This window comes from Limanda limanda, chromosome 4, assembly GCF_963576545.1.
Source record: "Limanda limanda chromosome 4, fLimLim1.1, whole genome shotgun sequence".
Classification (NCBI taxonomy): Eukaryota; Metazoa; Chordata; class Actinopteri; order Pleuronectiformes; family Pleuronectidae; genus Limanda; species Limanda limanda.
The window spans coordinates 9,350,579-9,365,737 of record NC_083639.1 but is presented as its reverse complement, the minus strand read 5'-3'; the positions used below and the strand labels follow the sequence as shown (position 1 = coordinate 9,365,737).

Here is a 15,159-nt window from a genome sequence, read left to right as displayed (position 1 = left end):
AATAAGCCCTTTGTACTTTTATATTCTTTATTTATAATATTTATGAAAAGATGTAAATAATACCTTATAGATCATTTGTGTTGTCAATTTCTTTTGAGTGTTTGGTACAATTAATGGTTTAAATCCATCACAGCCACACACATCTGTTCAGCTCCCACACTATTATCTTGTGGGTAAATAATATGACACTGGAATTTGACCAGAACTCCTCTAGAGCATGGGTCTGTACGTTCAATACAGAGCAAGAGCATAATGAGGGGAACTGCCTGTACTGTAAACAGAGCCGCGGCCTCACATCTGTCACTCTGACACACGCCTGATGTTTGCAGGGGGAAGCTGAGTGGAAAGTTTAGATTTATACGTCGTCTGGAAAGAAGCTAATCGCCTACTAGCAACAGCAGCAACAGCAGATTCACCACAGTGCACTGATTGTATAGTGTTTAGTCTCTTACTTGAAAATGTCCACTCAAGCTATACAGTCCCAGCATCAAGCAGACCTGTGCTTCAACCAAACTCCATGTTCTTGGTTTCAAAAATAATGAAAAGGTTCTTCTTCAAATACAAAATGAAAAATTCTGACACAGCCCTTAAAACAAAGGCTACTCCACAAGCATAGTAAGAACAGTAAGCGTTGCAAGAACTGTTTGGGAACATTAGCAAGTTCAAGGGCAGCGTCTTGAACCATTTAACCAATCAGAAGCCAGAGCTGACTGCAGTTATTATTGTTCCTGAATACACATGAAGCTGGGATGTGGAACTGGGTGCAGGTAACCTACTCCTATTCCTAATAAAACTTCAGCTTTTCTGTCAACTCGCACCATGTTTCAGTTGTGATATTTCATCTAATTATACATATCAATAAATCAACTAATTATAAATATCAAGTTATGACACAATCATGGACAAAGTCGGGACCTTTAATTAAATCTGACCTTTGTTTTACTTGTGATGGGCCCTATTTTGTGAACTTTTCCACTGATAGACCAGATATTTTGTTTCACTATTTCCAACTTTCAGGACACACAGACTCTCATTCACATCACTGTGATAGTCAAATGAGGATTTTCATCATTTCTGTCATCTGCTGCCATTCCCTATTCCTTGTATGACATACTCAGGGGTGGATCCAGGGGCGGGGCCAGAGGGCATCAGCAGAAACCTGATCCTCTGAAGCGTCCAAACTTATTAACAACAATTACACAAAATCGGACACATTTTTAATATTTTTACTTATTTTATAAAGTTATTTGAAGTAAACAATGTGCATGAACAAGGATCAACTTTCAAAGTATTTTCAGGTATTTGTGGCTGTGCTCAAAGGAATGAGTTAAATATGCACCTCGCTGAATTGGGAATTTTGCACGGATGTTGAACATATACCCAAAAATGTAAAAGATGATTGTTTGATTCAAATTCAGTTCAGCCACAGGATGTAAATGCTTTGACCGTAGTTTGCTGCCCAATCGTCTTATAGAGGAGATCGTGTTAGATGCTGAGCTGTGTCTCTCCGGCTCTGAGGGGGTTAAGCTCACACAGGCTGCGCCGCCAGAGGAGCCTGAGTGAAATCAGCCTCTGCAGGATCCCGTCCACAGTCACAGGCGCCGGATAGCAGCGTGCGAACCCTCACTGAGAGCAGGTGGAGCCGCGGTATCCACGGCTGCTCTCGGGGCAGCACTTGTTGAATCTCTACCTTGAGGTCAGGACAGAGCAGACTGGACATGGTGATGCCTCTGTAACAGAAGCACAGTGAGGTTTTTCAGCATGTCGGGGGGCAGCTCATGATGCCTCCAGTAACTCCCAGCAGAGAGCCGGAGACGCGGGCGGACAGAGCAAGTTCCAGCGCTTTGACTCTTGAAATGGTGCCGGTTCGCGTCCATAAAGTGACTGTGGATATACGGGAGATGAGTAAGTAGAATATATTTATTCATCTAGTGTAGCTTCAGGTTTTATTTCAACAAGCACGTGTGCTACTCATCTTCACTTGGATGTGTTTTGTTCTGTCTCTGTATATCTGGACACCATCACACTGTTTACTTCTATCAAATGATGTAGATGTAAATACATTTATCTCAAATAAAAAAAAATAGAATTTAGAATTATAAATAATGTTTGGATGAGCTCAAATGAACTTAACTCCTCTAAAAATGATGATTATGTGAGCACAATGCTGCCGTCTATGGTCTCTTTAGGTGGTGATATAATGTGATATGGGCTCTTAATCAAAGTTGATAATCGGTGTTAGTATTAGACCAGCTTAATTTCCCTCTGAAGGGAACAGCTCATTCGCCTTATTCAGCCACAGCTACAGTGTTTCTGTGTTGGGATTGATCGCATGTCCCACCCGAGCTGGGAGGTTTCAGCACCGGAGTCCGTGGACAGCGATAGACAGCGGGCTGCAGAGTGACAGACAGACGGTTCAGCACCGGACAGCGCTCACACAGTTTATCATTGAACCGTCTGTCACCCGTGTCAGCAAGAAAAGCGGCTGTGCCTCTCAAAGCTGATTAAAATATCTATTTGCCTGTCTGATGAGTGGATAAACCACCTGACATTACTTATGTAGGACAGCAGCTCGTGGCTCTTCCAACAGCTTCTCGATCATTTCTCATTTTTTCCTTCTTATTCCAGCCACACAGAAGAAGGTGGGACCCTGATGCGGTCACCTGCAGGGCCATGTCTTCTTAATCCGTCAGACTGCCCATTCAAGTCTTTGCAAGTGACCCAGCCACTTGGGTGAAGATGATGAAAACGGGGCCTCGGTTGACCACCACCCAGCCACCGGACACCATGGACATCATCCGGAGCAAGACCCACACCCTGCGGGTGAGGCTCAACGTCGGGGGCCTCATCCACGAGGTCATGTGGAGGACGCTGGACAGGCTTCCACGCACCAGATTGGGCAAACTGAAAGACTGCAACACCCACGAATCCATTATAGAGATCTGCGACGACTACTGCTTGGACAACATGGAGTTCTTCTTCGACAGACACCCAGGGGCCTTCACCTCCATCCTCAACTTCTACCGTACAGGGAAGTTGCACATGATGGAGGAGATGTGCGCCCTGTCCTTCAGCCAAGAGCTGGACTTCTGGGGTATCGACGAGATCTACCTGGAGTCCTGCTGCCAGGCCAGGTACCACCAGAAGAAGGAGCAGATGAACGAGGAGCTCAAGAGAGAGGCTGAGAACTCGAGGGATAGGGAGGGAGAGGAGTTCACCACCACGTGTTGTTCTGAGAAGAGGAAGAAACTCTGGGACCTCCTGGAGAAGCCGAGCTCATCGTTCGCTGCTAAGGTATGGTGTCACACACACACACACACACACACACACACACACACACACACACACACAGAGTAATTTCTCCATGACTGCAGAGAACATTGCATTGACTAACATGGATTTTCTGCAACCTCAGCTATTGTTATTACTTTCCTGACCCATACTCTAACCTTAACCTAAAGCTAAACCTAACTTTAATATAACCTTAAAAAGGTCTTAAAAAGATAATGATGAATGTTTTTGGTATACTATTTGTCCCCATAATATCGTAACAGATGACTGACTAACAGATTTAGTGCCCACAACTTGAGAAATACCTGGACCGCACACACACACACACACACACACACACACACATTATATTTGTTTACTTCTGTTTAAGTGACTCACTGGCACAATAATCCGAAGCCCTTTCACTTACCTTAACCATCACAACGTAATGGTTCAGGGTCTGTAATTATATAGTGCTTTATTTTCTTGAAGACCACTCAAAGTGCTTTACACTACTGCTCTGCCATTAACCCACCCACACACACATTCACACAATGCATCTATGTCTCTATCTCTATCACACATCACTCATGTTAATGGAGGGGATCAAACCACTGACCCACTGATTAGTGGATGACCCACTCTACCTCCTGAGCCATAGTCGCCCACACAAATAACCCTAAACCTGAATCTTATTCTAATCCGATCAATACTCACTTTTCCAAAATGTCCTCACTCTGCAAGGTCTATACTCACAATGGTTCTAATAAATATACACTTACAAGTACACGCACACAATGCTTTCTCTTTCATGAAGTGGAAAGGAAGTTGCTGACTATGGGGTTCTAACGAATGTAGTTTAAATTTAGAAAATAATTAGTTGAAAACAAAAAGGAGAGAGTGTATGAGGAATTCAGTTCAACATCCAAAGTCTGTCTTTGAGACCGGCTTGATCAGATGTTTGACTTTCTCTCAGCCTGAGCTGGTGCTTTTAATCTGTCACTTTCAGCAGCTGGAGTAGTGGGGGTTTGGCGGGATGGATGGCAGGATGGAGGAATGAGAGACAGATAGAGAGTAGTTGCACCCAGGGATGGATGTCAAGGCAAAAGTTTTTGAGCTGATTAATCTGTGTGTACTGAGTAGGATGTGACTTAGGAAACTAACTTTAATTCTCCACTTAAATCAATAATCTCAGCTACCTTCCCGAGAAGAAAAGAAGCAGCTGCTGTATTTATGGGTAGTCAATTAAAACCTCTTTTTCCTGTTGTTACTTTTTTTAGATGAGTACATGACGGACTTCATTGTCTCTCTTTATTGGTTTCAGTCAGATCCTTGTTCCCGAGTCAGCTTCGCCTGAATGCAAGTCTCCTGGGATAATTGAATGTTTGTTTTCCATTGGCATCACACGCCAGAGAACTGTGACAGGCATCAGAGTTTAATCCATTTCAGGATTGCAATAAAACCTGCTGCACAATATTTATATATATAAATATATTCTATTTTTAGCTTCATTAGCCACCCCTGCCTTTTTTCCGGAGCAGTATTCAATCATCCAGCTCGTTAACAGGCTCATAGCTCAAACTCCAGTAACTCTGGAGTACTTCACTTTGTCGGATCAATGGATGAAGTTGTGTTAACAGCAGTCTCATCGCAACTGACTTTGCAAAAGATGTGACGGTTTAAGTTTTCAATTAAAATGTCAAATAACTATGCATTATTACCAATAAAACACATGTGTGTGGAGTCTGACCACACCAAGATGTCAAGAAGGGGTTCCAGTCGCTTTACATTTAACAGGGAGATTTTCGTAGAGGAATTATATCAACTTTAGATTTGTCTTTGTACCATGGTCAGTTCATAAGCTGTGTGTGGCTGTGGGGAAGTTTGTCTTTTTAAATCCAAGCTCACAGGGCTGGTCTTAGATAATTTCATCAGTAAATACTAAGCAGAGAAAAACACTGAATTTAAAATAATATTATATGAATATATGAATGTCATATGATGAAAATCAGTTCTGAGTTATTTAATACTATATATATATACATATATATATATATAAGTGTTACTAAATCATAACATTTTTATTTGTGTTTGAATATCAGCTTTCTTCTCACGGTAGCATCTAGGGAGATTGCACCTGAACATTATATGTTTGCAAATGGACATTTCCTCAGCTCTGCTGCTGCTCACTGAGCTCACAGGTCTATGAATTATGAACTAAAGGTCACTTTTACTTATGTAACAATATTCAAACTGCAAATTCATAATAGGATCATGACCCGGTCCATGGCACAATCGGCTCTATCTTACATGCACGCAATATTTTTCAATAAAATAACCTTTTCTCTTTATTATAGTAATTACTAGACGTGAGGTTCAAAGTCATCTCAACAAGCACAGTTTCCACTTCATGAAGTCCCCTCAGGTCCTCAACATTCATTACTGTACATTTCAGCAATGGCTCGTGTCTTTACTCCACAGCAGAGAAATAGGAGCAGAATTTATGACCTTTCTCCCATGTTCATTGCAGCATGCAGGTCCTTAACTAACACAGGAGCTGCGTGAATAACTGAAGGGCCCAGAAACTTTGGAACGAGCGAGAGGGGAGGGAGTCGGCCCTTGTTTGACAAATGGGGCCATTCTCTTTCCTCTATATGACACAGAGAAAAGTCAAGATGTCAGATTGAGATTAAATAGCAGCAGTTAAATGAACTCGTGTTTTTGAGGTTTAATTGAAGGGTTGCATCTGTGAAATCTGTTCCCAACACATATTCTGCCTCATTAAATTTTTCAGTGCTGATGAAAATTTAATTGCACATTAATAACGCTTGACTCAATGCCAGAGAGACAAGGTGTGATCCGGAATATCTCCAGCCCCGGATGTCACCTTGTCCCAGTCCTTTAGAGTTATAACCTCCCCCCAAAACTTTGGTCATTTTTCATGTCAGAGCAGCAGTGATGGACGCCACGTGTTTTCTGCTTGGGCATGTTGAGGTGTTACTTGATAATTATAGACGCTCTTGAGCTGTATTTGCACCATAGGTCAGCCCACTTAATTATTTAGCACAACAATATGGACACTCCTGGAAACACTGGATATACTTGCAGGTAGTCATCAATAAAAGATAAGCTTTTGTTGATAGAGAATGGTGCGTGCTGAATGCCTGTGTCGTCTTTTTGACAGTAAAGCGTGGCCCATTGGGAGGGAAGCTTAAGTGGGTTGTGAAGGAAACCAACCTATGTAATTCAGCATGTCTCAGCACGCTTGTGTTGCTCACTTCTCCCAGAGGTGCAGCTCAGTTTCACAGGGATCATGGTCCGTTTTCAATAAGTCACACCTCCGGGGGTGTGGCACTGGCGTGATCGTTGACGAGAACTCCAAAACTGCCATAATATGAAATCCAGGTTACGCAACGTATTTCTGGTTATTTCAGCCTGTTTGTGTGTGCTCCTCCTGTGAGTTTGAAAAAGGGTGGGGCTTAGCTGGGAGAAGGTGAAGTCACAGTTTACAAAATCAGTAAATCCATGAGTTCAAGTGTCTTATTGCAAAATGCCAAATTTCTCACAGATTTTGGCCTTGATACTTGTATGAAGCAAAATTGTATGGGTTCTTCCTTGAGCCATACCTCACTCCTTCACAAATTTTTATGGAAATCAGTTGAGCAGTTTTTGAGTGATCCTGTTAACTAACAAATTAACACAGATGATAACATAACTTTCTCTGTGGAGGTAACAAAGAAACAAATTATATAAAAAACACTATAAAGAAAACTGCACACACGTAAACAGGATGAGAATCAAATCAAACCACAAAATCAACAACCAAGCTTATTAATATGCAGTAGACATTATATTTTACATGTCTTGACAGTAAATTCCTTAACTCTCACAGACTGAAAAGGTTAAGTTTCAGGGTCTAAAACAATGTTGACTCGCACAGCTTTCACTTACCAGACTTTTTGGACGCTTGGGAATTTCTTTCTCCAAAAAGCCTTCCAGTGCTCGCTCTACCCTCCCAAGCTTCGGTCCAGAATGAGACGCTGAGCGATAAAAAAAAAGACTGAGGCTGTTTGAATTAATTGCTTCGAAACTTCTCCTCTCACTGAGCCAGAGACAGCCAGGACTGCGGGCGATAAGCTGTACTTCTTACCACACACATCAGATATGCCCAATTGACTTCACTGTGAGCACTCTGCTTTGTTGTATGTGAAGTCTCAGATCAGAGTGATCCACTGCGTTCACTTACCTGCTGCATGTTCACCCCGTACGGCCTGCTGGGAGATAACTTTCCCCTAAGAATGGGGAGGAAATGGATGGCAGACACATTAAGATGTAACGCAAAGCAGGGTTCAGGAAGGACGTGTGACTTTCCGCGGCCCAGGAGTGTGTCACAGTGAGTGTAGTGGCACCAGGGGAGATGTGGTCTCTCATGGTATTTTCAGCTGCGGCTCAAAGAAGCAGAGCAAAGAGTTTCCTCTGTCTACCTCCCCCTTACTTTTCTCATGCTGTCAATGTGGGTGTGTGTGTGTGTGTGTGTGTGTGTTTGTGTGTTTGTGTGTTTGTGTGTGTATGTGTGTGTGTATGTGTGTATGTGTGTGTATGTGTGTATGTGTGTGTGTGTGTGTGCTGTCTTGTTTCCTGGGATTGTTGCTGGGGGACAGAAACTCGTCCAATGTGCCGAGGAGAGCTTTGAATAGCCGTGAATCAATAGCACACACTTTCCCAGCTCACAGACTGATTACAGTGCCATATATCATAGAGTGAGTTTACACAGTCACAAGGACTCGTCAGCAGATTGACAGCTTGAATCAAACTCTCCGTCTGGCTCCTCCAGCAAGTAACCTTATCTGAGCGTGAGCTACAGTCCTGCACTGGGTATTTAACGGCTTATATCTCAAATATTCTACATAACTCAAAACATACATATTTATTTCCCTTTTCATCACTTTGTATTTTGTGGACATCCCAGTTACATCCTCACAGATGTGACACATTGAGTGCGAGCACGCCTCCCTGCTTTGTTTTCTTCTCAGCTTTATTTCTTGTCTATCTTTAGCTTTGTCGTTCACCATTTGTTTTTGCTGCACTTGTAAGAAGTGGACACTGTGCAAAGGCAACCACGCAGACTCTAATGAAGCTCTCCTCTCTAAACTGAGAGAGGCATTAGCATTATGGATTTGAAACATCTCTTTGATGCTGTTTGATCAGCCTGTGCAGGAACGTGTGAATGGAAATGCACCTTTCGGAAGCAGCACGTCCCATCGGAGTGGCTCCAAATCGATGGGGAAAATCTGCCCATCTGTGAACGGCAGACATGAGATTGTTTGTAAGATGTTCAGCGGTTCCATGCGCATCTGGCTAAGCCTTTAAATGATTACGACTTCAACACTCCAGTGGAAATCAGAGTGTCCACACGGTGTTGGAACCTAATGATCCTACAAACTAAGGCCTTGTCCACACTTCTGCAGATATCTTTTTGAACAGATGTTTTCCCCTCCAGAAAAAAACCCCCACTACATCCACAAAACCTTAATTATACAAAATATCTCCCTCTAGAAAAGAAAAAGAAAATGATTAGAAACACTCAGAGAAGCACGCTGGCCCTGTAGGTGGTTGCAGGGTCTGCATAAACAATCCGCCAAATATGAGACAAGAACATTTGTAAGGCCACTCAGGCAGCAGCTGACCAGAAGGTGGAACAATAAACAAACGTCAACAGAGTAACATGAGCAATTGTGTCACCCCCAAGTCTGAAGATGTCTCCAAGGCATCGCTGTGTATCCCCCTCACCCTGCGTCACCCATTCCAACAGCACATCCATGAAAGGCTAGAATTGCTGTCACTCTATGTTACATGTTGGTGTTCACATCCTATTGGATAGTTGAGCCTGAATCATGCTTACATAAATCACTTTGTGTCCTTACGTTTTGCTTCTGATGTAGTTTATAAAAAGAGTTGGGGAAAGAGAGTCTGTCTAAGGTCTTTTTAATAGGTATGAAAGTCCATGAGCGTAGACACTACAATGTAGTTGTGCTAGTTGGCACTTTATCTATAACCTGACCTCTGGTATTGCTTGGAGAGAAAGGAGTTTGTATGAGACAGGCTCTGTTCCCCTAATGTTGCTGTACTGATGTTATGTGTGATGGTCAAAATTCCCTTCACAAGCTTATTTTTCCTCCTTGGCCCACATATTCATATATTTGAGTTTTCTTCGCTCTCGGTGCTCAAGTAGTTGTTTTTAGTAACAATGATCCTTACATTTTAAGGAGCAGTAATTAGAAGTAAAGGAGACAGTTATTTCTCTAGTTAATGGAGAACTCAAACAGAGCTAAAAGGAAATTAAATATTTAAGTACACTATCGTCTGAGGTGGAGAAAAAAAAGAAATGAACATGAGGTTTTGCTTAGAAACATGTTTGTAGAATAACTCAATTGGATCTAGTGGCAGAATGTGATCCACGGAGCTCTTTGCACAATATCTGAGGACACACGATTTGATGCATCTGCTAAACTCAGGTGCTGTGATTTAAGCAGTTGTAAATGACAAATGATCAATATATTTCAATTTCACCGGAGTAAAGATGACCCTTTTCTACTAGTGCCACTCTGGAGCAGAAAGTTTAGGAAGAGGGACACAACTGTGACCCTCAGAACTGGCCTTTTAGTTTCCATGGAGAGAGGTGATCTAGCACGCTACATTAGCTTATCACACCAGCCAGCTGGGGCGGCACGGCACATTACACATGTGCACACAGACACACACATATTCCCACTGCTCAGAATCTCTGTTAGACGGACCTACGAAACTGCATTGCTTTACTTTTAGTTCAATGCCTTATCTGGCTGTCCGAATCTTTCTGTCACTTTTGTGGAACTGGGTTTGTGGCTCTAGAGGCTTTAACTGACGTTGACATTTTTTTTTAAAAAGCTCAAAGGTCAATGGTGAGGGGCACGGAGACACGACTACTTTGCTGCAGAACCTCATTCATTATTCACACAGGCCTGTCACAGGGTGGAGAGAACATCACTCTCAAGTAGCTGTGGAGTGGTGTGGTCATCCGCAGAGTCAAACACAAGTTGCTAAAAGAGAGTTAGGTATTTGAACCCAAAGCTATTGCGTGCACAAAGTGCTTCTTAAGCTACAGCTGCACGTCACTCCACGGTTTTCATCACTCACTCTGCAGGCTGAGGCTGAAAAGGTCAATTTACAGCCACCCGAACAGGAATGGCACGCATGACTGAATAATGCAATGCAATTCTGTTTTGGGCACAATGTACTGTACTTTCTGCAGTGACCCAGTCTCGGTAATAATCCATCTCTGAACTTTCTCAGATTCCTCTTTACTCCTTCGACTTCTTGCCCCCAAACTCAAGTGCTACACGTGCTGGACCTCTCTCGTCATTCGAGCCCAGCAAAAAGATGGCTCGTGCATTTTTAACCAGCTGCCATTGTCAAGCGCATCTGGTTCAGGGGCTCTTAGCTGACAAGTAAATGGTAAAGAAACACAATGCAATACCACTGTAACTGAGGAAGATCAGAGCCTTTGGCCTTTTGTTTGGCGTCATACAAAGGCTCAACAGATTTTGCTAGACATTAAAATTGCATCCACTTCTAGTCTTTGCACGTTAGTCCTCTGGTTGTTTGAGATGGTTGCCTGGCAGGGGGGTCAGACGTATTTGGGAGAAGTTATCACGAAGCTGAAATATGTAATACAAGCTTGTCTTTCAATGCTGCTCTCTTGCGAAAAATTTCTTCAGAGATGTTTCCATATGACTGAGCTAGATTTATTCTACAGAAAATCAAACTCAACAAAATTACACTTAAATTACCATCCCACTGCAATGAGGAGCAGCTGGGAATAATGACTGTGTGCTTCTTATTTGTAATGAGGCGGATCACATGATACACAGGGATAAATATGGTCCAGTACACAAATTTAAACAGTGGGAGGTCCTATTGAAATTGTAAAGTATTTTTTTTTTCAGGCAAATGAATTGGCTTTTTGAGGGCTTAAACATGCTCAAATCGTTACCAAAGTTTGCAGGAAATTAGAAATGTACGTATTCTGGAGTAATTTTAAATGGGCGTGGCAAAATGGCTCAACAGCGCCCCCTGGAACGCAGCCCCTGAGTTCACATTGACAGATCTTCACAAAAATCGATACACAGGTGTATCATGACCAGACAAACAAAAAAGTCCCAATTAGCATTTTGAAAAACGCAACAGGAAACCCGCCATTTTGCATTTACAAAATTTTCAATTATTTTTACTTTGACGAACTGGTCCCAGGGCTTTCATCAGATCAACTTCAAATTGAGATGAATGTCAGCTAAACAAGATGGAGATAAAAAACTACCTCAAAGATCGATTTTTCGTCCCCCGGTGTGACCCTGGCGTCAAAGTTTGATTACACGCCATCAAAACACAAGGTTCTGTATCTTGGATATACATGGACCATGAATCCATTGATGCTGATAATGCAGAAGTGGAGTTGTTTGTTGACGGCTCAGCATCAAAGGCTACAACCAAAAGCAAAGGAAGCTGAACTTCAAACCGGTCTCAGAGCTGTGGCAGCTGCTGAGAAGGCTGTGATATATATGATGTTGTGATATGTGATGTATGATATATGATGATGATGCTTTACTGGTGACATATGCTTGGCCGTATTGTATTTAGAAGGATTTGTATTTCCCTTTTGGGCTTTTTCAGGGCCTGACATGCTCAAATTCTCACCAAAGCATAAAAATATGGCAGCAAAAGTTAAATAAAACTTTTAAAAAATTTCTTCAGATATTCTTCAAGATACAAATACAACCATAGCCATAGAATGTGTATATTTTGTATTTTTACATGTAATTTAATTTAATGTAGCATTCCAGACCATTAAGCAATGGTCATTTACAATATTTTTGAATGGCACGTACACAAACTGTTACAAAACATCTCTATGACTTTACATCGAGTAGCGTGTGCCTGTAGAGATTCAACCCTTGACAAACACAACTTGATTTGTGAAGTCTCCGTGAAGTGAATGCACAGCAGCTGCTAGACTGAGCAGCAGTAATTACCTGAACTTGATACAGAGCCCAACACCTGAAAGCTCCATTGACAAACAACAGGGTTCGATAAATGTAAGAGGCAGTCTCTCACTGTGTGGGGCCTCACGCCTGTCTCAGTAGACAGAGTGAATTAAACAACGCTTCAAGTTTCAGTTGTGCTGAGCGTCTCACCTTGCATCGATTTGATGGATGCTTGTGACAATATTAGAAATTACATCGCAGTAAACAAAGCAGTGTTTCTACTTTTATTTTCAAGTGAGTTATGTGACTGAAGTAAAATGTCAGCAGGATTAGAGTCAGATGGGAGAGAAAGAGCTGCATTGTTCTGCCGACGCATCTCGTACAATAGCTTCTACTCTTTAGCAAACAGCAAGACAAACCTGGGGCCTGTGTTTGAAAGAAATATCATCTTAACTTTTACAGCTCACATTCAGAGCAAGTGAGAAGAAAGATGTGGTTGTAGGATTAGTACATATCTATCTCTCTGATAGTTAAATCTCTGTCTGCATGTGGAACGCATGTCTCGAGAGCCGTTCCTCTTCTTACATTTTCCATGTGTATTGTTAAGGGCCCAAGGAAGCAAAGTATTGAATTTGGTCGCATGATATGTACAATATTAATAAACTTTGACAGGCGACCAGTGCTCTGTAGCAGTGGCAGCTGGGACTCATCGGTGTGAATGACGTTTTATCTTCCCTCAACTTTGAATGAACAGGTGAACAGGAATAAGGCTTGTATGGTGGTATGAGTCCTGCAGTCAGTCTTACTCGCTCAATTGCTTCTGTTACAGTTTCAGAAATAAAGCTGGGAACTGCATCACCACAGGCCCATTCCAAACTGTGTGGAAAAATGTGTGGAAGTTAACTTTATCAAGGCCCCACACGTTGCATGGTAATACCTGGTTCCTGAGGGGATTCCCAGTGTGGTTTACAGAGATTATGCAGCTCTTGAGGTGAGGCTGCTTTGAGTGGGAGTGAGGTTAGAGGTTTTTCCAGTGAATCCACCTCTAATGATCATCATAGATTAGTCCGGCACAGGGAGAAAAAATCCTGCCTTTGCTTTGTTGTAATCTTCTCACCTCCCTGCCTGCTCCTGTGGACCCAAAAGAGCAGCTGTTGAATGGAAGATCTATGTTTGTGTGTGTGTGTGTGTGTGTGTGTGTGTGTGTGTGTGTGTGTGTGTGTGTGTGTGTGTGTGTGTGTGTGTGTGTGTGTGCTTGTACGTGTACGTGCTTGTACGTGTACGTGCTTGTACGTGCTTGTACGTGTACGTGTACGTGTACGTGTACTAAGGGACAAACAGTAATGGGGAGTTTCTGGATCAATGTATTCGCCCACCCTCTAATTGTTATGGAACACAATGACTCATTCAAAGCAACACAATCAATATGAAGATAACACAAAGTCCTGGAGTATGTTTTTACTTTATTGAACTATTACATGAATATTGCATTAAAAAAAACAAGAAAACCAAATCCACAGGGAAAATTGTAACCTTGTGTGTTTTTTTCTTTTTTTCAACAACTACCATCCCCTGAGGAGCTGTGTGTTTTTTTTTTATGGCTATTTGCACAAAGATATTTGACGGGACTGTGGAGTAGAAGTATGGTTGTTAAAATTATACAGGGTGTTGCTCATCCTAATGAGGCCCAGTGTGTGAGGAGTGATGGAGCCACCTCAGTGTGACATCCAGCACAGCCCCACCAGATTGTCTACCTTCACACAGTAATGGCATTCCTCTCCCAAGAGATTTCTATAAATAAATCCGCTGTAACACACATGTATACACGCACACAAACACACATGCATGCACCAACTCGCACATTTTCCCATCCGCTCTCTGAATTTCAGTTTTCAGCCTGTTATTTTCCCACTCATTCTCCCCATGAAGCACACACACACACACACACACACACACACACACACACACACACACACACACACACACATACACACACACACAAAACACAAAACACACACACATACACAGACACAGCTGCATCCTTAAATAAACACATTGATGTTATAATTTTTGTTGATTGTGTGCGACGGGCTGGAGACTTTTCTTTGGATTACATCAAACTGTTTGGCAGTCGTCAAGTTCCCGCACCAGCAGACAGTCAGAATCACAAGTGTGTTGTCTTTCCTAAATGAGCCAAAGGAGCAGCAGAGGTGCTCTCTCATACAGGGGGAAAGAAAACGAGGAAGTGTGTGGGAGAGATGTTAACAGTAAGATACACTGGTATTTAACTGATTGGTCTCATAGCAGGGGGTCAGGGGATTAGGGTTTTACTCCGCATCCTCACAAAATTTGAGATTAATTTGTAAAGTAGCAGAAAAATGCAAAGCAGTGAATGTTTTTCCATTTTATTTGAAGAGATATTGTAGTTCGACATTTTGTGAATCAATCTGCACAATATCCGCAGTGTAACAGTAGGGTGCAGTTTTACTGGGCCTATACACACTGAAAAAAATTATTGTTGAGCCAACTTTAAAATACAACTTTGATTGCAAACATTCACATTAATTAAGTTTGGTCAAATCAAAGTAATCAAGTTATATTAACGCAGTTGAAAAAACACATTTATTTGTGAGATCCCAATTTAAGTAATTTTTAAGTTTATGAACAATATTCTCTTTTTCAGTCCGTAAGAAAAGATGACAAATCTAAATCAACGAGATTTAGATGTGTTAGCAGGTGGATATTTATTTATATTAGATACTGCTAAGCTAGCTCTTTCCCTCTGCCTCCTGTCTTTATGCTAAGCTAAGCTCACACGCTTCTTCATATTGAACAGGCAGGTATAAGAATGGCATCAATATTCTAATTT

The 15,159-nt window shown here is 42.0% G+C and overlaps 1 protein-coding gene across 1 annotated transcript in view; it reads left to right on the top strand.

The window, feature by feature from the left end:
• The first annotated feature begins 2,739 nt into the window (after nucleotides 1-2,739).
• LOC133000387 (potassium voltage-gated channel subfamily B member 1-like) overlaps nucleotides 2,740-15,159 on the top strand; it is a 30,737-nt gene continuing 18,317 nt past the window's right edge. The window contains exon 1 of the mRNA XM_061070313.1: nucleotides 2,740-3,294. Coding sequence (XP_060926296.1) covers nucleotides 2,740-3,294 — 555 coding nt within the window. The remainder of the gene's footprint in view (nucleotides 3,295-15,159) is intronic.